The following is a 25,468-nucleotide window of genomic DNA, read 5'->3' on the forward strand; positions in this document are numbered from 1 at the left end:
CAGGTACAGCTAGAAGGAATGATCTGAGCCATAGCTCTCACCCTTCCATCTCTAAAATGAGGAACACTACCTCACATAATGTGGAACAAATTGATAAAAATATGGAATATTTACTAACAACTTTAGTTAGGAAGCAAACAGGATAGTAAAAATGCCCTACTTATATATTTTTTGATTAATTAATATGATTCAGTACTATTTGCAATGGTTATCAGTGAAAAACAATCCCAGTACTGAATGTCTGACAGACCCTTTCACTGTGGCACCACAGGCAACATGGAATTTTAACACCCCAAATAAGGAATATTCCTTATAATGAGGTGCACTTGTGAGGTATGCCCTGAGCTCTCTTATCTTTTAGGGTTAGAAGCAATTGAAAAAAAAAATAAGGGAGAGTGGGAAAGACCCAAAGTCAGGGGTAGAGCATAATATTTACTATTATATCCACACAAAATTGTAAGAATAAGTTTAGTAGTAGCATAAGTTTCTAAAAGATATGATAAATAACTGATATGATGATCACCTCACTCAAGGAGAGTTTCCTGCAATCAGCAAATGCGCTGTTGGAATTCTGACAATTATCTATAGTTTAAGGACTGGAATTTTAGCTAGTCTTTTGGGATTACTGCCTGCTGAAATCTGCTCTTGAGCAATTAGGAGTCAACATTCTGGCCCATGTCATAATGTGCAAACGTTATGAACCAATATAAAAGCATTCTAACATACATCTTTATTTTTAAATCAGACATTAACTTTGAAACTTACCATCTCATTACTGTATGCCTGCTCTGTTGCTGTGTCTAAAAACCAACCAACATTTCAGACTCCGTAAATGCAATCTACACTTGAGGCATAAAGAGGATGATGAAACAGCAATGTAACAATGAGCTTTTTTTAACCATTTTTTTTTCAACTTGAGCTATGCCAGTGGCAAACTGCAACTTTTCAGACACTTTTCATCTCAAATGCTGTTTCACTGCATTTTGGACAGCAAACATGTGAGTCACACTTACCTAAGAATTGGGCTCTGGCCTGGTGTGGGCTTAATGCTTGTATCTGTTGCATATGCTGCATTACAATATTCATCCACTGCTGAGGTCGTAGCTGTGCGAAGAACTGAGAGGGGATATACTCCTGTACTTCACGTCTGCAACAAAACAAAACGAGTATCCTTGTTTCAGAAAGCCTGACAGCTGCTAATGTCAATAGAACCTCATCGGACTATTGTTGATTAATACAATAACCTCTAGTTGATAGTATATCTTGTGCAGTTACACTACTACGATGTGAAAGAGCTGAGTACACCTGTTAATTACAGGTACTTATCCTGCCCACTGCTCATCATTTGCATTCAGAAATTAGCAGTCTATGCAGCATAAATTACCGACTTAACAAATAAATAATATGATCCCTTCCTAATTGTTTATTTTTCCTTTGCTAACCTCTTTTCAGAGACCCAAGGTGGTATTGGTGCTACTGTGCAGTACCCTCCTTACACTGCACTATCATAAATTGAACTTCCTGGTGTGGGAATAGAACCCACTAATGGTGAGTGTGCTCTTTGTTGTGCTACTGACACTGCTATAAATAATAAAACCACTTACCAGCTATTGCAATGAAAAAACTAGGCAGATAATGAAATGTGTTAGCACCAGTGTCATGATAAGCCCTCAAAATTCCTAATTGCTTTCTGGGAAAATAAGAAAAATGAGTATACTAAATATTTTATTATGTAAACTTACATTGAAGATTTCACAGCATTTATCAGTTAAACACATCATACAATTATCAAACTTTTATTTTTATGTTTATTTTTTTTAATGTTTCCTCTGACTACCTGACAAACTCTTTATCTATCAACTAGCAAACTGCCAGACTACAGGCAAACATTCTTCTGAGCCACAAATGTGATGCCGCATGTTGAGGTATCAAACAACCATCCACAAAGTCTGCAGAAAGCTAATGTTATCTTACCATTTGGATTCCCTCACCACCATCACTTTTCCTGACTGGGATGTAATCATTCAGTGATGACACAACATTGGATTCCCTCACCACCATCACTTTTCCTGACTGGGATGTAATCATTCAGTGATGACACAACATACTGTGCATGCCTTACATATGGCTACAGAACATCCACTATACATCTCCAACATATACCCCTCCAACATGCACATTATTGTTTCCCCTAACATGCTGTGTTATCCCTTCCATCTGTCTCTTTGATTGACCATGCCAGCAATGGTTACTTGTAGTGACAGAGGGAACGATCTGTGCTGGCAGCATAGTTAATAGTTACACTGTTTTAAGCACCAAGATTATGATTTGCCTAATGTGGCTTGATGGTTATTTTAGTTAGGAAGGTGCAAAGGTCATAATCACCCATAAAACCCAACACATAATTGACAAAATCCTTTGTAAATAGGGGTGGCTGTTCAGAAAGACAAAGTTTGTAAACAAGTTATACTTGGTCACTACAAGTAACCAATGCCCCTATGGCTACCACTGACTCTGAATTATTCTCATGGCATCTAACTACACAGTACTGTCAAATCGCATTCAACTGCTGTTGCAATTCTATGAAAAGCTGATGCTATCCACAGACGGATTACTAGGCAGAGCTAGGAAATAGAAGTCGATTTGCTGGCCTTTCTTCCATATCACACACACACACACACACACACACACACACACACACACACACACACACACACACACACACACACACACACACAAACAGGAAATGAAAGAATGCATGCTTACAACTCAAAAATACCTCACCTACGAAAGCTTATTTTGATAGAGAGGTAACAGTGAATGCTAGTGTAGCAAAACCCATCTGGGTCACATGTTTTTTGAGTTATCCTACAGCCAAGGGGTGATAAATATACTAAGCAAAATAAGTAATGACAGTAATACAAGAAAATGACTTGACATTATGATAAATGAATACATGTATCTGTTTGAATGCATTGGGGAGCTGCAAAAAATAGCATAATGAAACTTGTCACATAGAGACTGTTTGTGTAGGAAAGCAGGCACTGTTCTGATTTAATCTTAGACTAGCTAGCTCAAATAAGAATGAGGAATTTGAGCGATAAAATAAAACATATCCTCTTACTGATAGTTTTTTGAGGGTTTCTGGCACTGCGCTGCCACGAGGACCTGGCGCAACCTGCTCCGTTCACCCTGGCTACGCTCGGGCTCACTCCACTCCTCTACCTTACCCCCATTCCCACCCACCCCCACATCAATTACATTTATACCTAACGAAACCACACCCTGTCCCACCCAGCCTGTCCACTCTGATCTTGCCACCGCTCCCACATCTACTTAACCCCAGCTTCTCCAACTCCTATCCAGCTCCACCTGCTAATTATTCTACTACATAACTACCTACTCTCCACCATGTATGCATTCCATACTATACCCAATATATCCCTGATCATTCTTCTGTACCTCACCTACGGTCTCACCTCTCCCAGCTCATACCACATCAATCAACTCTACTCACTCACTTTCCCTTTTTGCTACCACTCCCCTAGCACTCACTCTTCCAACATTAGTCCTCAACTCGTTAACTTCAATACTACACTTCTTCAACCTTTCAAACAGATACACACCCAAAAGACATATTTCTCGATGTGTAACTACCACAAACTAAGTATCAAATTCAGACTTTTACTACTACATTCTCTAGCAGAACCTAAACTCCATGACGACATTCACCCTAACCCTGGTCCCAAAAACAACCACTCACCCAATAAAGTGTCTCCTCCACCCATCACCACAACAATACCCACTAATGCTCCATCACATAGCCACCCCTACCCCCCACTACCCAACAAATCTAATTCAGACCTACTCTTCACTAACTTCAACCTACGCAGAATAATCAACAAGGCTGCTGACTTCAACACAGTCCTAGCCACATACTCCCCAGACATAGCAGTCATCACTGAAACCTGGTTAAAACCTCACATAAAAGACACAGAAGTCATCACAACAGGCTATAACATCATTAGACAAGACAGACTAAATAGAAAGGGTGGTGGTGTAGCCATAATATTTAAGGACACTCTGAAGCTTGTTCAGCTAAACTCTACTCCCCCAGTCCAGCCTAACTCAGAAATCCTAACTGCCCATATAGACATCAACCCAAATAACTCGATAATTATCATAGCCATCTATCTTCCACTGGGAACAACCAACACACAATTGAAAGCCTACTTGCATGGACTTCAACTAACGTCAGCCAGGAAACTATCATCCTAGGAGATTTCAACCTTGACTGGCACTCCTGTGCGTCCAACAGCCCCACTAAATTTCTAAATCTATTCAACTTCACCTAACCAGTAACCTGTCCCACCCGCATTGACAAGAGTTCCAAAAAACAGTCTACACTAGACTGGATCTTAACTAATAAGCCCAACCTTGGTTACTTATCAGGGTGTCTCCCTGATTCACTCATTGACCACACTCCTACCTTCTTCCTCAGAAAACGTGTCTATTCGCAACACAACATAACTTACAAATACACATGCAGGACGAAACACTTCTCCCCCTCTCTATTCATCCAGCTGCTTCAACAGCATAACTGTGCACCCCTCAAAGCACTCTCACTTGATCTAGCAGTTGATTACTTTAACAGTACCTTCCTTATGTTACTAAACAAGCTAGCGCCTGTCAGGAAAATTCATATAAAAGCCAGACCCTTACCCTGGTTAACATCAGAAACAAAACTGAGACAAGGCTTGGGCCACCTACCACGCCACCAGAGATAAGCCAAGCCTCTCTAACTATCAACAGCTTAGAAATCTAGCTAAAAATCAAATCAAGAAAGACAAACAAAACTACTTCTTAACATGTCAACAAAAAAAAAACAAAACAACCCCCAAAAATGTTGGCAAAGCATCAACTATCTCCTCAAACCTGGTCACTCCTCTACCCCTGCCCCAACTACCACAAACAACACTGATCCAATAGCTAATCAATTCAACTCCCACTTTATAAATACTGTTACCTCGCTGCTAGGTGACCAACCTGACAAAGAACTCAATCTCCTCCTATCATCTCTAGATCATCCCACCCATTTCTTCTTCTCACCCATCCAAACTAGTTACATAAAAACACTCCTAGCGAAACTTAAACCCTGCTGTGCTGCAGCTGATAAACTCCTAAACGAATTCCTAAAATTAGCTATCCCCGCTATTGCCTACCCCATATCCATCCTCATTAACCGATCCCTTTCAGAACAATACGTCCCATTAATATGGAAGATATCCCATATCATTCCCCTTCACAAAGGTAGACCTTCCAAAGAATTTACAAACTACCATCCCATAGCCATCCTGTCTCCCCTCAGTAAAATTCTTGAAAAGTGCATCCACAACCAACTCCTCAATCACCTACTCACTAGCAACCTATTATCTAGTTCCCAACATGGATTTAGATCCAAGCACAGTACATGCACTGCCTTGCTATCATTCACCAATACCATTCAGCAACTGTTAAATGAAAGCCAACTTGTCTCCTCCATCTTTCTTGATATGTCCAAAGCTTTTGACACTGTATCCCATCAGCTACTACTAAACAAATTCTCATCCCATGGTCTAGACTCTACTACCCTGTCCTGGTTCAAAAGCTACCTCTCCAAATGACAGCAAGCTACTAAAAGGGAAAATGACCTTTCCCCTCTTCTCCCCATCTCGGTAGGAGTACCCCAAAGCTCTATACTTGGCCCACTCCTTTTCAGCATATTTACAAATGATCTCTCCTTGGCTACTAAACATGCCTCCATTCTGCAATATGCTGATGACTCTACACTTATTTGCTCAGCCCCATCTCCCAAGGACCTTCAATCAAATATGCAAACTTCCTTCCTAAACATAGAAAAATACCTTGCAGAACATCAACTTATCCTAAACCCAAACAAAACTAAGATAATAGTCTTCAGTAATAAGCAATCCAACCCCAGCCAGTCTCTACTCTCAATCCTCTCATCCAACGGCACCATGCTAGTCCCCACTACCCATACTAAACTCCCAGGGGTAACACTTGATGAACAACTAAAATTTGACAAACATATTTCCTTAACTATCAAAAAAGTGCATACCAAACTAGGCGCCCTCTACAGAGCAAAGCCTTTCCTAACCCACAGTGCTAGACTGGCCACTGCCCAATCTCACATGGTGTCAACACTACTCTATGGCTCTCACATGTTCACTAACTTGCATAAGACAGACCTCAATAATCTAGAAGCTTGCTACAATAGAATAGCCAAATTCGCTACCAGTCAGCAAAACTGAACTCACCACTGCTCATCTCTCTCTCAACCAACCTGGCTTGAACTACCTAACCTCCTATCCTTCAATCAACTCACCATAGTCCATAAAGTCGTCCACCAACCAGACAATCTCCCTGCTCTAACAAGCCTAGTGCTGCCCAGCTGCAATGCCAGACCCCTCAGATCATCAGGTAAACTCCTGCTACAAGTTAACCGTTCCCACAACTGTCATGGGGAATCCCTATACTCACACAAAATAGCCAAGCTACGGAACGCACTTCCTCAACCCATCTCAAAAAACCCAAACTGCCATGAGTTCAAAAAGCTGCTAAAAGAATTCTTAGCAAATCACTGGCTCTGCTCCTGCCTCATTCCAGGCTAATTGTCACCCTTTACTTCTGCCTTCCTCAATTCACTCAATCTTTAATCCCCTATACCCACCTTCTCTCCTACTCAATCATCTGCCTGCCTCTTCATACCTCTCCTCTCAACTAGGCAAGCAGAAATAAAATCTTTACTAAGCATCTACCTGTCTATTGACTTACCTTCTCTCCTGTAAATAAGAAACTCTCTACTAGAAACACTGGCTGTTGTCACTTCTCTGGTTCCTCAAGCCAGCAGCTATCTTTCTGTTAAATAAAATCACATGCTTAAATGTATATTACAATGAAAATGTATACTAGCTTTCTAGCTATGCCTGTATTTACCTGTAATAAGTTGCATTACTGAATTGTTTAGTGTTTTAAATAATGGAGTTTTTCTCCCAGGGTCTCCACTGAAAACGGGCTCCTGGCCCAGTCGGACACTACAAGGTTAACAAATATAATACATAAATAAATAAATATTAATATAACACATGTGGACCACCCTAAAGAAGAAAGTAGAGGAGGAGCTAGAGCAGTTGGAAATGATGGTCATAAATGAGAAGGTATCCAGTGCGAGTCCTTGGACCTTGCTCATAGCTGGACCATCAAACCAAAGAAGCCTAGAAAAGCAAGAAAATATATTAACATGAAGGCAGCTAGTAAAGCACTGCAAAAACACAGGGAGAGAAAAACAAAGATAGACAGAGAGAGAGAGAGAGAGAGAGAGAGAGAGAGGTACATTTGATACCAGCAGCAGACAATATAATAAGTGATCTGAGTAGAGCAATAGTGCTTATTAAGCTTTACATTAGATCAGGATGCCTCTGATTTGAATTACACATAGAAAACAGAAGCGCTGCCTCCTCTACATATACCAGAATCATAAGATATACAAGGCAAGTTTGACGAGAGGCCACAAATGCCTGCTAACATCCACCCTTAGGCTCTACCACCTTTTGCAAAGAGGGTAGAGGCTGAAAGTCCCAGAGCAAATTTAAGGACAGCCATCCATTTTTTCTAAATTATGTCTGAAGGATGCCATAGTTAAAAAATGTTCCACTCCCCAAACTTGAATGCTGTCTTCCTCTACTGACTTCATTCTTCCCACAACACTAGAGTACAGTGAATACAATCTGTAGATTTGCTGTTCTGGTAAGCAACTCCACTCACTACTACCTTCTTCTACAAATGTTAAAATGGCTCCCATTTATTAAAAGATCCATTTACTTACTTAAATGGTTCACAGATATTCAAAATTTCACATGAAGGCTACTACCCCCCCACCAAAAAGGCTCCTTCCCATTAGACAAACAAATTAGTTCATTAGAAATTGATAACCTGACCGCATTTCCCTTCAAAGACCTTGCTTTAAAACAGCACTTGGTTAAAGATCCTTTTCAAGACATATGCCTGCTGTTTGGAACAATCGACCCTCTGACTTTAGGGGAAAAGAAACACTAAGAAATTTCAAAACAGTGCTTCCTGAGCAATTTCGTAACAACACAGCATGTCAATGTTTTAGTGATAAAGACTAATAATTCTGCCATGTACTCCTGTTTCTTACATGGACAGATTTTGCACCTGGGCTACCTTGTGTATTATGCTCTCTCTGTCATCTAATATTTAATGTGAAATTGCCTATTTATTGGGCTACAGTCTTAGTCTCTTAAATACCTATGTATATTATAACTATATTGCTGTATGTTTCTCTTGCTGTCTGCATATATATATATATATATATATATATATATATATATATATATATATATATATATATGTGTGTGTGTGTGTATATATATCTATATCTATATATATATATATATATGGATCCCCTTCAGTTAACTGAAACGCCACAACACCGAAACACAAATCACTGACACCAACAGACCGACAACACAAAATACCGACAAATACACACAACCATACATGCACTAACCGTAACCCAAACCCTAACCCTAAGGTCCGACACAACCGCACCCTAACCCTAACTCACTTAACCCACCCCTAAACCCACAGTCCGTCACTATCGCACACACACCCTACCTGCACCCTAACCCTAACTCACTTAACCCGCCCCTAAAACTACAGTCCCTCACTATCGCACACTTACCTGTCCGCTCCCTAACACTAAATCCCTTACTCTATCGCACACTTACCGAGTCCGTCGGGTTCTCACCTTGTCGGTCATCTGCGTTGTCGGTGATTTCGCCCGGATTCCTTGTCGGTGAAGTGAGATTTCGGGCATCTAAAGGGGATCCATATATATATATATATATATATATATATATATATATATATATATATATATATATATATATGTATGAGTCTATGTCAGAAGCAAGAGTTTTCAGAACCTCAAATTTCATATTGTCAAGATGATATGATTCCAAAAACTCAAATTAAAAAAAAAAACAAGAAAAATCAACCTTTTCTCTATGTTTTTGAAGGGGGTCAAACCCCCTGCACCCCCATGTGAGGGGTCACACCCCCCAATGCATATTATATATATATATATATAATATAGGTTTCTTTTACAAACTGTCAAATCCCATAATGCAGGAGGTGAGGCTCTATTTGCTAATGTCACTGCAAAAAATTGGAATTCTCTTCCCCCTAGCATTCCTACCATTACCTCCTTACCCCTCTTTAAAAAAAGAATACTCCAATATTTCAAATCACACTGGCTCTGCCAATGTTCTTTCCCAGATTAACTACCTCTCACCTTTCATTTATTTCTCATGGACTTTCTATTACCCTTCTTTTTATCTTACCTATCTATCCAATATTTCTCTTCCCCGAAACTCTAGATACCTCTCTTCTGAGGCTTAGCGAGCTGAAATGAATATACGTTTCTATTATGACTTATGTCCTCTTTACTCAATGTTATATACTTAAATTTGTATGTTTCTTATGTTAAAAATGATATCTTATGAGTATGTATTAAATTCTATAAGTGGAGCTTTTCTCCCCGGGCCTCCGCTGAAAATGGACATGTATCCAGTCGGATTATCCCGGTCAACAAATGTAAAATAAAATAAATAAAGCTACTCTTGCCCACTCTCATCTCATTTCCACTCTTCTCTATGCTTCTCCCATCTATACTAACCTCAAGAAAAACAATCTTTCCAAACTGTCTACTACCTACAATAACATAGCTAGATTTGTTACTGGTAAGCCTTTCAGAACTCACCACTGTCTGAATCTGCAGCAACTAAACTGGCTTGAACTGTCAAACATGCTACTTCTTTCCCAACTTACGTTTGTCCAAAGAGCTTTCTACCAAACTCATAACACACCTGTACTTTCTAACCTCTTAACCCCATATGCTAATCTGAACTCACTCCGCTCATCTAGCAAACTGCTAGTTACCCTAACCAAATCTAATAACCTATCTGGTGACTCCCTCTTCTCAAACTCCATAGGTAAACACTGGAATCAACTTCCTACCGAACTTACTTCCATTCCATCTACTATTCTGTTTAAACAAAAACTCAGAACATACCTCAGAAGCCACTGGATGTGTCCCTACTCTAATCCTGATTAAATGTTGATTCCCTAGTTAACCCTCTTTTCTCTCCCTATTCTGTTGTGCCTCCTCCTATCTCCCCTAAGCTTCCTTTTCCACCTTACGTACTTCTCCCACATATTTCTCCTCCTTATTGGCTATGACTCTTTTCCAGAAAACATGTATCTCTTATAACTCTACTCTCTCTCTCTATTGTTGTTTCTCTTTCCTTGGTCTTACACTTTCTCTACTTGCTGTTAAAATAAGCAATAATGTTTAATATGATGTTATTTAGATTGTCTAGAAAGTTAAACTCCTTTTCTTTTTTGGTAACAATGAACATTTCTCTTCCTTGGTCTTACATTTTTTTCTTGTTTTAAACTATGTATTAATGTTTATTATGATGTCATTTAGATTGTCTAGAAATTTTTAAGTCCTATTCTTTTTTGGGTAACAATATTCATTGTCTAAGTCCTACCAGTCTGTAATCTGTTAATTGAGCTCATGATATATCTCTTATCTCTATATGTGGAGCTTTTCTCCCCGGGCCTCTGCTGAAAATGGAAATATATCCAGTTAGACTAGCCCGGTTAACAAATGTAAAATAAAATAAATAAATAAATAAATAAAATAAATGTATGCTTATCTTGCTTTTGCTCAGTTGGGTTCTGGTCGTGGCTGGAAAGGGTCTTCAGAGCAGTCTGCCTACCTGGTTAACAAACAGACAATAAGATGACAAGGAATCACAGAGAGTCTGTTCTACAGCAAGGGGAAGCACTGGGCAATGAACCTATGTCTTCATCTAATTTTATTTATTCCTTGATGAAGACTGAGATAGCTTAGTAATTTTGCATGGCTATGGGGAGTTCTGGATATAGTTAGATGGTTTAAGAAATACCAGGTGACACGTTCGAGTGGTGACACACCGTTCTTGTTTCACAGAGATTGTGCTCCCTTATCTAGTTACCAAATCAGGGCAGTCCTGAAAAAGTCATAGCAAGGCTGGGTCTTGACATTAGCAGGTTAACAGCTCATTCCTTCAGAACAGAAGCTGGATCACTTGCCCATGAAAAGCAGCATCAAAAATTGAGGTACCGTGGTTAGGCTAGAGATCGCAAGCTTACAGAAAATATGTCATATCATGATGAATAATCTGCATTCCCTTTTGCAGGTGTCATAAAGCAGCTGACAAGGTGTGGATTTTGAGGTATTCTTTCATGTACCACGTGGCTAGAGAACTGGGTGAATCTAGGTGGAGCCTGGTTTTCAAAGAGAAAGAAATGTGGGTTCATTGGCTGGGAAGGAGAGGAATGCAGTGCTGGCAGCTTATTCTGAGTCACTGCCTGAGCCAAGTTTAATTGCATTACGTGTGTGTGTGTGTGTGTGTGTGTGTGTGTGTGTGTGTGTGTGTGTGTGTGTGTGTGGGGGGTAATGTGACAAGCCGCCTATTGTTGTACCTCAAAAAATAAAATTTGTCAATGGTCGATGCAGATCAGACAGATCTGGCTGAACATTAAGCATGTGTAGTCAGATATATTTCCAAGTCCAGTCCAGCAAGGAGCAAATGATGTCAGAGCAGTGAAAAGGGTTAGAAAGTTGACAGATTCATTAGACAACAGGTAAGAGAACTAGGGGATTTGGTATTGCACCACACTAATATCAGTTCACCAGAACTGTACAGAAGTGAATGAGTTCACTTAATAAGTAATTAAGAGAAAACCTTAAAGAAGGAATGGCAAAGTTGACAGACGTACTGGGGGAAAGATGGCATGTAGTACAAGCCATCTTCCTGTGGCAGAAGGGCAGACTTGTAAAACTAAAATTGCAAAGGAGTGTGCTTGGGCTGGGTAGGGGTGCAGGCTTGGACAGCTTGGCCCTTCTCTGAGTGGGCCACCCATTGTGTAGCTGGCAGGCTGAGAGCCACAGCCTGGGGTCCTGCAAGTGGCAGATCCCCTTCAGCTACTGGTATCTGGCTGAAAGGTGACAGGGGACCATTGGTGTTTGATTGCAGATCCCTTCAGCCACTGGTGTTGGTTGAGGATTTATAGGGACAGTGGTATGTTTTGGCTTGGTTGATTGGATTTGATTTTCTTCTAAGTTCTACCCGTTGCACACATCTGAATATTCCTGGCTAGAATTATTTTGATTGGCGCTGACTTATGATCTGGCACTGATTTGATACCTAATTTGATAGGCATAATAAACACATGGCTGCGGCCATTTCTTCCAAACAAGTGTGTGGTGTGATTTGTAAAGTGATGCGCATGCTTATTTTCATCCAAGGCAATAAAGTAATAGTCACGTAAAAGCTTTGCTTTGCAAGCATTTCCAAGATCACTGAAAGGATTCTGCAGACTGTGTATTAAGTCAGATTAACACACAGCAAACTGAGTGTACTTAATCAGATATCGGAATTAACAAAAGCAGCCATGACAGATGTCAGCACAGACTTTTAAGGGCCCATGTATAACAGAAACTATTTATATGTAATGTCTAGTAGTACTCAAGTTTCCCCTTGTGAAACCTGTTTCATACATACTGATAAAGGCTCTGTGGCAAAGAAACAATGGCATGCTAGATGATGTTTACAAGAAAAACAGGTAAAACAACAAAAACTGAAAATGTAAAAGGGTACAATGGAAATAGTACGTTATAAGATGCAGAAGTTCCCCAGATTCACCCACAACAGAAATATCAGTCTTACGTTTGGCAGCTTATTTTAAAAGTCCTGTTTATCAGTAAGTATGCCAGGGCCCTTATATGATTAGATGAATAAGGAAAATATGTCTTAAAAATGCAAAATGCAAATAAAGACAGAAGAAACATGCTAAGTCAAAAAGATATGTCAAGAAATAGTTTCCAGAAAAGCGAGTCTATTGGGAGATCATATTAAGAGTTCCAGGGTAACTGTAAGCAACTGGAAACTTGAATCCCTTTTTTGGTGAATCTACCAACTTTGATCATTTATGTATTATAAGAAGTGACAGTTTTTACAGCAGTGGATAAATTGTTAGATAATGTTCTGATTATGATACAGTGCTTCCCGTACGATAGTAAACAAAGCAATTAGAAAACGTGTTCCTTCTGCAGTTTTTCTAAAATGTGGGGCAAACAACAGTCTCTACATCAGGTTATTCTTCATCTCTTAAGATAAAAAGCATAACTTGAAAAATATTACAAAGAAAATTTTTTGTAGGTAGGCAAGCCCCTGTACCATAACCCCCCTAGCTTACATATACAGACTTCACAGTCACACTGCAGTGGGTAAAAGGGAACGTGCACCTCTGGCTTGTACAATCTGACAAAATGTAGTAAAATGATCTGCCATTAAAAAAAAACACTTAGTATAAATCCAGTTGGACAAATATGCCACAGCACAGTTTAGGTATTCTATCATACCTTTCAAGTGTTCAGAATTTTGCTGAATTTCCATACAGTTGCCCCATATTTTTGTTAGTTCCTCATAAAAATTATCATTTTCTGGTAAATCAGCTAGTATTGAAGTCACTAAATAAGGACAGACATTTGAGTGTCAGACCTCATATCTTTCAGTAAATGCATGCTGATGCAAAACTTCTTATTCTAGCAACTTTCAAAGGTCACAAAAGCAAGATTTAAAATCTGCCCCTGATTTGGTGCCATTGATCCCCCATTATTTTTGGCTTTATTGGGAGGTATGTATCCCATACATTTATACATACAAATCTATAAATAGCGCTACAAATCAGCTGTGCTAGATTTCTTCTCAGTTGTATTACTGCGCTACTTCTATAACTTTATCTTTTACAATGACATAATGTAACATTGTTGCTGCTGGAAGTTGACCTCTGTGACAATCTACATACTACATATATCCATACTGATCTGGAACTTTGTAATGTTATAACGCAACCATTATTTATAGTTCTGAAATGCTTGTAAAATGCTGATTGTAATGTTTAATAGTTTGGATAAAATAATTAAGAAACCACAGTGGACAATTAAAGTTCCAAAAGGGTTAATTAATGTACAGATGAATCTGTCCAGGTCTCCGTGGCACAAAGGAATTAATCTGTGACTCTGACCCAGGTAACAGGTGTCTGATTAGTGGCTCTGGCACAGGAAGAGCTAGGTGAGGATGGACAACAGTGAAGGGACATGGCAAACTCACTTCTGACGGGGGGGGGGGGGTTCACATACTATGGCAGTACACAGGGAGAGTTGGATTTCTTCAGTGGAGACCTGGGAAACCACCTCCCATGCTTTGAGGTTGGTGAGCGGGGTTGCTTGCTGGCAACATCTCTTGTGGAAGTGAAGGATGACCAGCATGAACAACCCCTTACATGCTCTTTTTCCTTGGGTAATTGAGGATGAGCAGGTAAGAAAGGCCAATAAATTGCAAAAACCTTGAACCACCCCTAATACCTATCTAAATGATGACTCCTCTTGGTCAACTCACACCTTTTGCGATGAAGAAATGAATGGGTCAATTGGGTAAATTTGTCAAGTATACACTGATGATTAGTGGATAGCAGGGACAAAAAAAAAACAGAAAAGGAAAAAAAAAACTTACAGAATAAATCTCCAGATAAACAAGTGGACCTGTTTATGCTTAAAATGAAACGGCAAATGGAAAACTTGCAATGGTTGAAAAAGGTTAAATATGTTTGCAGAGTGAAAACTTTGATTATCATAACAGTGTACATTATATTACATTTGCTTGATGGCAGGAGACAATACGTCTATACATTCTGCCATTTAAATGCATTAACATTCTATATCCCCTTCATCCATACCTTTCCCCTTACCCTTTCTTTACTTGTTCATGCAGTCTTGAATGTCTCTATATATTCCCTGTCTATCACCCATTCCAGTAACTCATTATATGGGTCTAAACCCTCTCTAAGAAAAATAATTCTGAAGGTTTAGAGAGCAGTTCATCCTTACAATCTGCTGCCTCTTCCTTGTTCTTCCGCCTCTGTCCTTCCTTCCTGTTCTGACTGACCTTTTCACATTTCTATAACATGACCTTGTGCACCAATATCATGTACCCCCATCAGTTATGATCTCAATTAAAAATGGCTCTAGCTACTCTAATCTGTGTTTATATTCTTTCTCCTCCATCTCATGGATCTTTCTGGTAGTTTTCCTCTGAACTCTTTCCAGCAGCCTAATGTACCTTTCCTTATGTAGTCTTCAGAAATGCATACAGTACTCACTCTGTGGTCTGACCAATGCCCTGTATAGTGAAAGCCTGATTTTTTTTTGTACTTCTGGAATCAATTCCACTGAGGAAACTCAACAACATTCTGTTTGCTACTGCCATTGTCCACTCATTCTGCTCCCAGTGGTCCACTCCTGGCGAGAGCAACAGCCCCAGATCCTTTTCCTACTCTGATCCCATCATTTCCACTTCTCCGATCTGACACTTCATAACAGGACTGTTGAGATCCAAGTGCAGCATGTTCATTTGTTTATACTGTACCTCAACTGCCATATTTCTGCCCATTTGTTCAGCCTTTCCAATTTCTTCATAAAATTCTTCCCCACACTCTCCACGACTGTACTTATCTTTGTGTCATCAGCAAAGAGACTGATCTTGTTCTCTGAAATAAAATAACTGACGATCTTAAAAAAAATCATCCTAAGTCACAAGTGTATTACTCAGTACCTATAAAAGGCTGTCTTTTTAAAGTGGTATGTCAGCAACATGCATTTACCAGACTGTATCATTGTGTGAGGTTTTATGGATCACCTTGTCAAACTTCTCTTGTACTACTAGTAGTTGTAAGTAAGTAGAAGTGTGATAGGTGAGGACATTCCTTATATACATTTGAGTATCCTGCCTATGTGTCACTTTTTTAAGTAAGCAATAATGCCCAAATAGGTGTATGTTACTGGGAAAGTGAATGCCCTCTCAGGATCATAGGATCATAGGAGATTATTAAGCTATTGATCCAGAGGTAATTTTAAGCTTAGCCATTTCAACCCAATGTAATACCATAGAAGTACTAGTTAATATCCGAGATTGCATTTAGTTATGACTGCCCATGTCCAGAAGGGTTGTAAGCGCTATCCCTGGTAAGAATTTACAGTGCCCCATCCACTCATTCAGGTTCCTCTTGAACAGTGTCATAGAGGTGCTCTGTTTCACATGAACTGATATCCTATTCCAAAGATGTGGCAATCGGTGGAAGATAAATTTGTCCCTCCAGGTGTGTTGTGAGTCCTGACATCACAAGTGGAGGGCTTCTGCTCTGCTGGAAAGGTATTTCCTCAATAACACACACTGTAGAGGGCATTACTGCATGTAGAGAATGGGACAGCTATTAAACTGTTTTGTATATTTTTATTACTATGTACTTTTTTAAATTTTCGATGTAGAATAGTTCCTTCTTCTAATATTGCAAATTTGTCATACCATATGACCTCGACAAAGTCTCAGAACTAGGTAAAATTATCCAATATGCTGACAATTTGACTATAATCTCTACTTCAAAAATGTCTCTGATTTCCTCACAGTTACGTAAAACGCTTTTACAGAGATTGAATCATGGCTAAACAATTCAGAACTGCTACTAAACACCAAAAAAAAATCAAACAAAAAAAAAACAAAACTTCTATTATTCTCTTTAAAACCACCTGATATAGACTTCAAAATCTTCTCTAAAGACAGAACTGAAATAGAAATAGTAAAATCTGCCAAATTACTTGGCATTACAATTGTCAACAAACTCACCCTTGAAACACACATTATCAACGCAATAAAAAAAACACACTTGGTAAACTTTATCATCATAAACTTTACATGGACAAAAACACCAAAACAAAACTGGCAAGTGCCTTACTCATCTCTGCCCTACTTTATGGTAGTGCCATCTTTACTAATCTTCATTCATCCCTAAGCAATAAACTTCAGTTCCTGTTACTATAAAATAGGTAAATTTGCCTCAGAAAAGTCTAACCGCTCACACCACTGCCAAGCAACATCTAAGCTGAACTGGTTGGATTTCCCAAACTATTTTTGCTATACCCAGCTAATGCTAACCCATAAACTAATGTATAAACCAAATACCCGCCCAGCACTCTCATCAATACTACGTATCCTTCGATCCTCCAACAAATTACTACTATGTGTAACCAAGCCCAATAAAAGAACTGGGCAATGCTTGTTCTCCCATAGCGTTGCAAACAATGCAACTCCTTACCCTCCCATATTACCCAAGTAAACTGTATAAAGACATATAAAGCAGCATTAAAAACGTACTTCCTAGACAACCTCAAATGCCAATGCAAATCAAACAAACCACCATAAAAATGGCACTACTTAATTCTAACCCAGTTCCATAGTTTCAAAATAACTTTCTACCCAGACAGCATCACAGCTCTATTACCACTATACCTGTTTCAGAAAATACTGCCATGTTTTCATGCAATACCAAAAAGAAACAACTCAGTTTTTGTACTATACTACCAACTGTTATCCAAGTTTATTTAAGTTCTAACGTCTGATACATACTGATAAATTTTATATTGTCTATTTTCCTTTTATAATATTTTAAGTTTTGCATATTTTTGCTTTTTAAATTTTTTTGTCAAATGTCTATATTTGATTGTTAATTGTGGAGCTTTTCTCCCCGGGCCTCCACTGAAAATGAATTCCTGACCCAGTGTACTTTCCCGGTCAACAAATGTCAATAAGTAAATAAATAATAAATATGCAATTGTTGGAGAAAGCATTTTGCATGTAAGTATTTAATGTCTGCACACACATACACACACACATACAATCACAGATGTACACATATATACATGGAACCACACATACCCAGCAATTACATCTAATTTGTTAAGTGACGACATCTCAGTTGTCTAATTGTGATCAAATGAATGAAAAAAAAAATCATAGAATGGAAGCATTGCAACCCCTATGCGTCTTATTTGTCTCAGATTTTACACGTAGCTCTGCTCTCACTCTGATTTGCTGGTATATCACTGAGGATTAAAGTCAGTCAATAATGCCAGACATTAGAGTTACTTTGCATTGTTTAGGTAATACATGTTGATGGACTGCATGTTGCAGTTGGAAGGCATTGCTTTGCACTGTTTTTGTCTCGGTCTTGCTCATGTTTTCTGTCTTTCTCTCTCTGTCTCACGCTCCCTCTCTCTCCCCCCCTCTTTCACACATACACACACACACACATTCACAGATGCACATGCAGGCATACACAGGCACGCACACACACACACACACACACACACACACACACACACACACACACACACACACACACACACACACACACACACACACACACACACACAGCCTCATTTAACAAGCGTAAAGAAATGAAAGCCATTTGTTTTTTTTTCTGCCTGAGCTTTAGGCACCTTAATATGGTGCTCTGACATGGTGATGTATTTTTACCAGGTATTGCACATGTACATTAACAACCTACTGGAAAAAAGTTCATTCTCCAGTTAGGGTGAATATGTATAGTTCACCCATTCCCTAAAACTGACTCAAATGTTACTCATAAAACAAACAAAAAATGAATATGTGTCCCCCTGTGCAGCCTCCATGTGGGGGGACCACATCCCATGCACATCCACTGACTTAAATATACTCTCTCCATAGTCTCCCAAAAGTGGGTACAAATGTGTACAGCAATCTTGCACAAATAGTGATCCCACTATGCCTAATAGACAGTATCACCTTTTGAAGAACTTTAACAAAATAATATCAACAAAATGTAACAAATGATGAACTTTGATGAAGGTAGGAGAATTTAACTGTCCTGTTGCCCATATATGACACTGTTACCTTACTATAGCTAAAGTGATCAGGTTATTATACTGCCTGACTACATAATTACTATGAAGAAAAGCTGCAGACAGATAACTGCAGGCAATGCACATTATCAGAGAAAGTGGATTGTCATGTTTTTGCCTTGTCCCCCCCCCCCCACGAATGTTGATATTACAATAAAAGGCAGCCATATTAGCAATTCTGGGAAGTGTGTTCGCACCTGAGTCGATACCTCCTTTTCCCACATGCTGTCTACAGTATAACTGTGAAGTCCTCACTAAAGCAGTGTCAGGGCAGTGGACTATTCAAATTATAGCTATCCGAGTACAGTTGCAGTTTCAATATTTAGTCCTTTATTGCTGGGCAGCTTTTTGTCAGCAGAGTTCATTCCACAACTTAGCCTGTTAGCCAAATCCTTTCTGACATTTGGGCATATTGTGTTCCCACCTGGCTTTGTCTCTGATCCTGGCAATACTGTGCCAGTCTTGGAACAGATATCTTTCTCCATGTTTGCAGTCTTGTCTCATATAGGAGCAACTACAAAATGCGTTTCAAACTTGGCTACAAACATATGAATATATTACTTTGTTCTACATCAAATGCCTTTACTTTGCCCAACTACAGAACCAAGCAGTGTTTTGTATTGCATTTATGTAATATCTCCATAATTTGCAGTTCATGGATTAATGTGAATTAAATGTAAACTATACTTATACTGTCTACGTAACATGCATGCAATAGTTCTCCTTTTTACGATTTCCCCACCACAAATTAGCCCTACCAAAGAGCACTCACATGGCAAAGCACACTGTAGATAAATAAATAAATAAGCAAATAGCTCCATGCATAAATAAACACCTATACAAGTATGCACTGTTCTGGCAATAATGAAAAGCATTTTACTGTAAAAGATATTTCTGTGGTAGTGTGCATGTAGTTCTGTGGTAGCCAGTTTCCACAGTGGTAATGCTGTTGTTCATCAGACCACTAGTGCGCTACACTTAGCCTGCACACAATTGTTATGATTATTTATATAGCAAGGACTGCATGAAGCTATGGGCTGCTAACAGGTTCTGACATGTAGCCCTGGGCCCAATTCCTTCACCAGTCATTTGCTGATGGTGTAACTCTGTGTAAGTCAATTATTCAGACAGTGATCGATGCTGGGTTAGTCCTGTTTAGTGGATTCCCCTATTACAAAGAGAAAACAGATAAGTAAAAAAACATAACTAAGCTGCTATGTTACTGTGACAGATACATCATACTGCACTGACCTGGTCTTAGGTTTGAGCCATGGAAATAACGTTTCATGCAGTAATCCTTCTGTCTTAGATCCAAGCCATATGAGCAAAGCATCATGCTGCATTGCATCTGTACTGGGTTTAACTCAAGTATCTTTAAATTTCACCTTTCCTGGGACTGAGTCATGACACCAACAGAACATACTTTTCTGCATATGTCCTGGGTCTCAGTCATGTCATCAGGATATCATACGGCAATGCATCTACCTTTTGTCTGAGAATAACCTTTAAATTGCCACCTCTTGTAGACATGCCAGGGTTTGGCTGTTGCCATGTGACATAGAAACTTAACTGGAGAAGATCAGTGGTGTGCTATGGTACCATAGTAACAGTCATTTAGAAGTAAACTATACAACTTCCTGTTGTCACATAAAATACACTAAGCACATCCAAGACAAACAATATATATATCAACTTCTGGCAATGGAAATAGAAGAAATTTTCACATGTAATACAGTCTGAACCTTTACTACTTCTATGGGTTTTATTGCCCTTTGGAACTTGATAACAATTGGCAAATGAGAACTGAGTCAGTTGAACTAGTACAGTCTCCTGACCCTGTATCTTATAATGAAGACTGTGAAAACTTAGAGGTAACTGTTTAGTGCAAATAGCTTTGAGCAGGGTATAATCCTGCTACACAGATATGTCTAGGTCAGAATACGTATGCAGAAATAAGCATGAATGTTTCCTACTGTCTAGGTATGTTAAAGACCAATATCATGATTATATAAAATATACAGAGTTGAAATGAAAAGCCTTAGGCTAGTTACAAAGTGCTCAACAGCACAAAGACAAAACCAAAGCAACTAAAACAATTTAACAAATGCATTTAGTGAACGGCATTATCACTTTAAGTGGCATAACATCTAGAGTATGTGGAAGATTTTAAGTGAATTTTGGTCCATTCTTCAGATGAATAGGTGACAACAGAATCTGCTTGGTCCTGGAACCTGCTCCATTATAACATCTTTGTACAAAACATCTACTGACACAAAATACATTTTTAATTACTTCATCATTTTCTATATTCCCATAACTAAAGTGGATAAAATAATTCCTAACTATACATATATTAGACCCCTTGGATGGCCGCGGTGGTGCAGCAATTAGCATTGTCGCTTCACAGCCAGAGACTCTCTGGTTCGATCTTTGGCTGGGGTGTCTTCTGTGTGGAGTCTGCATGTCCTCCTGTGGTCGCGTGGGTTTCCTCCAGGTGCTCCGGTTTCCTCCCACATCCCCAAAGACATGCTGCAAGTGGATTGGACACACTAAAACTGGCCCTAGGTGTGAGTGTGTGCGTGTGTGTGCCTTCCATGGAAGGTTGGGCGCCGGGCTTGCAACTCGATACCGTAAAAACACCACTGCCAGTTATGAGCAGACAAGGTGATCTGCTGTGGTGACCCCTAACCGGGAAAAGTTGAAAGAGAGAGAGAGAGAGATATTAGATCCCATGAAATTTCTCTGTAGTAGACTAAATGTTACTTTATTCAAGAAAATAAATTAACTTACTTGAGGTAAACATTTTAGGGTCCTCTACTGATAACAGAAGGAAATCTACAAAGAATGATTCACGGAATTTTCTTTACTGAGTTCTTTAGTCACTGAAAGTTAACTGGGTGAGGTCAATAAACCCTGACCTGTCCATAAGAGAGCATAGGTGAAGACACCCCACATCTGCCCAACTAAATCTAACCATGGTAGATTATCTCACCTTGTGGGGGGGGTTCTTCAGTGTCTGAAGGGCCTGGCATGGGGGATTTGATGAATCACTGCCCTGCTGATTTAAATTCAAACAGTTGCTGTGCTCCCTTACGTAATATCACTAAGATGTTTTTGGAACATATAACCGAACACATTCACTAATGCAAAATGCATACTGCTGTGGGTAATGACACAATGTATTAGGGAGCCATTTGTTGTTCACAACACAATAAAAAGTGAAAGTGGTTGTTTCTCAAAGGATGTGGTATCCTTTTTATCAGTTTTGTGCAGTCTTGCATCAAAATATCTCAACAGGTATACAGGCTATAATTTTCATGTTAAAAATATTCAAATCAGACTAAAGCTGAATCATCTTGAGAAGCTGGTTAGATTCATTAGACCATGAAATTAAATTTTTGTATGTTGCTGCTTAACTCTGGTCATTCTTCTGCTAGTGTGATTGCTGGGATTCTTGCATTGCTTAGATGTGCAGTGGCAGGCCTATTGAATGTTCAAGCCCTTTGTTGAGGGTGGGAAGCTATAGGCACAATATTCAGATAGTTAATACATACATGGTTGGCAAGTAGACGCTGTCCTTGGCCCGATGCTGTAGTGCTGTTAGCTTGGATATCTGCTGCAGTTGGGGATCACTGGCCTTTCCGCGAGGTATAATGTTAAGGAGTCCCTTCAAATAGTCAGGGAGTACCTGGAAAATAGATACATATTAGTGTATGTCTGTGGTAATATGGTACGTTTACATCACTGTAAGGGAGACAAACTGCATGTTCTGGAATAAATCACAAAATTAAAAAAAAAATGCTGTTGTATTGTTTAGCACTGGTGCCACTGCATTATAATTCAGTAATGAAAACAAGTTAATTCATCCAGAACCCATTTTTAATTATACAGTGCAGAAAACTCACTTGAAGAAACGTATGCTTCATACCATTGCATTTTCAACTAGCATCTCCAAATTTCTACAACATTCTATCCCAACCTCTCCAGTGGCATAGAGGGATAAAGCCCTTACTACAGCCCAGGTGACCAGGGTTGAATTAGTGGCTTACGTGACTGATGGAGCACCAGGGAAGTGGTGAGCCTGTTCATCCCAGGTGGAAGGATGGTTACTGATATGCTCCCTAAGGGGGGTGGTCCAAACAGGGGAGTTTGCCCTTGGACATAGCAACAAGTGTGGTGGGTGAGGAAAAAGAAGTGGGTAGGTCATAAAAAAAAATTACACCCAGACAGAAGCACAGACAAGCCGAACCCCCAGGACATCCTTAGGATCCATGACTAGCTCCAGCAAAAACAGAAAGAGCAGGAAGAGATGGAGAGTAGCTGGTAGACCTGAAATGGACATTGGGTACTGACATTTGGGCAGGTAACAATGAGGTCTGATGGACCCCCCCCCAAAAAAAAAGCATTCCATCCTAAGACTTTTCCTTTACAATTAAACTGTCATTATGTGCTAGTCCATATTGCTCTGTGTACAAAATATGGAGAGAAGGGTGGTTTGAGACATTGTGCTGTTAACAGTTATACATCCCAGCAAGTATACTACCCTTAAACAAAATAGCATCACAATTATTTTTTCCCCAGAATTCTTTGTTTGCAGTATTTTTTCACCCCAAGACATGCTTGCATCACAGTGATTTTTCTCTCCTAGAATGCTTTCTTCATGGAATTTCTTTTACTTCAAGACATGTTTGCATTACAGCCATTTCCCCCACTGTATTCAACTGTGAGCACATATAGTTTGTGCTACATAAATAGCCATCCTGTGTCCTCTCCAACTCCTGGGCGCTGCAGGAGCTCCTCCACCTGATATAACTTAGATGGCAGTGTCTCCATATGGAAGCCGATTCTTTTACCTGTGAAAAGGTGGAAGAATCCTGGGGGATGTTCAGTCTTCCTCACCACCTGACCTTATTCCTCAAATGCTGAACTGCTAACAGCAGTGTTTCCTCACAACTAATATGCTGAATCCTCCACTTGTTTTTTATGATCTGTGTAATATTCACATATACACAATATATTAATATACACTATATTAAGTATTTGCTCTATTTTCTCATATCCTAATATTTGCATTCATTATCCCCAGACTTTACACTAACAGATCCTAACCACACAGATTTCTGAAAACTTCCATACAGCTGAAGTATGAAAACACCTCATATGCCTCACTATTTTTGGGTAGTAATAAAACAGTAATAAAATACAACTTTTTAATTAACATCTAAACCTTCAAAGGTTATAAACTGTATTAAAAGCATGCGCACTTATGATAACAGTAGAACAAATTCTGGGGTGTTGGTGATTGTGAAATATGCTGTTTCTTGGCCTAAAGGTGAGAGTTAATGTAGTTCCTATAGATGGCTCACACTTGACATTGAATCAATTCATTATATATGCCACAGTATTTCTGTATGCAGAACAGTTTCTGAATCTAGCAACTCAGTTTATTTATGAGATTTATATGGACAAAACCAGTGCCTACAAAATGATAAACAGCACAAATAGGAAATACACCCCGGGGATCGCTTCTGTGTCTCTGCTCGACAGTGGCACAGGAAAATAATTTTCTTGGGTGGCGTAAGCCAGGGAACCTTGTTGGCTAGGCTTACGTAGGCCCTTGGGTCGATAGCCTAGTACCTACCTATGAACATTCAGTATCCTGTCAAAAATCCTTGCATTAGTTGCTGTTGGGTGAAAATCTAAATCAGTATTACACAAGGAATCCTTCATTACTTCCTCAGTTATTTACAACATTTATACATGCAAATATGTCATTTTATTTTGGAAGTGATTTTTCTGATGATAGCTTCACTCTCATATGGATCTACCTATGATCATAAGCAGACATAACGACCTGCCTCATACCGGTGTGATGCACTGCAGGTAGTACAAGCCTGTTATAATGTCCCTTCTCATGTTTCCAAACTCGCTGATCTACTCAGCACACCACCTTAAACAACTGAACTTCCACTAATTACTTCACGTTTCATTCTCTTATCACACAAATAAACAGGATGTTACAGTGTCTGTGAAGGACACTTTACTAAGTCAATACTACCTGGCATTATACAACCTCTGACATATTCTTACCATGGTAAAACCTTAGCTTTGCATCCTTGTTTATGGCAGTCCACCTGATATTATCCCAATATGCCAAATACCCTCCAACATCATATTGCTCTAATAATGATGATCTTAAGAAAGCATAATTACTTTTAAAACAATGACCATATGTGGAAAATTAAACTTTTATATGGAAATGCACATTTACTTTGATATCACTGTTTCAGTCAAATAACTTTGATTTACGCACCATTCTCAAAACGTCCTTTGCCTTCCTTATTTTTAATCATGCTTTATAAACAGATATTTTCATAGTGAAGGAATATGGCAGTAAGTGACTTCAGTTCAGCATTGTCATTACACCAGAATCAAAGCAGTTGTGAGAAGTTGTGAGACCCAGCTGTCAGATGGGTTGTAGAGTATGTTTATCCAATT

The 25,468-nt window shown here is 39.2% G+C and overlaps 1 protein-coding gene across 1 annotated transcript in view; it reads right to left on the reverse strand.

Moving 5' to 3' along the window:
- Positions 1-25,468, reverse strand: part of MYO15A (myosin XVA) — a 1,299,796-nt gene that overhangs the window by 162,335 nt on the left and 1,111,993 nt on the right. The window contains exons 61-62 of the mRNA XM_044070057.1: positions 22,525-22,658; positions 1,014-1,147 (exon numbers count right to left, since the gene is read on the reverse strand). Coding sequence (XP_043925992.1) covers positions 1,014-1,147; positions 22,525-22,658 — 268 coding nt within the window. The remainder of the gene's footprint in view (positions 1-1,013; positions 1,148-22,524; positions 22,659-25,468) is intronic.

The sequence above is a fragment of the Protopterus annectens genome, chromosome 1.part0 (assembly GCF_019279795.1).
Source record: "Protopterus annectens isolate FY-2018-M chromosome 1.part0, PAN1.0, whole genome shotgun sequence".
NCBI lineage: Eukaryota > Metazoa > Chordata > Ceratodontiformes > Protopteridae > Protopterus > Protopterus annectens.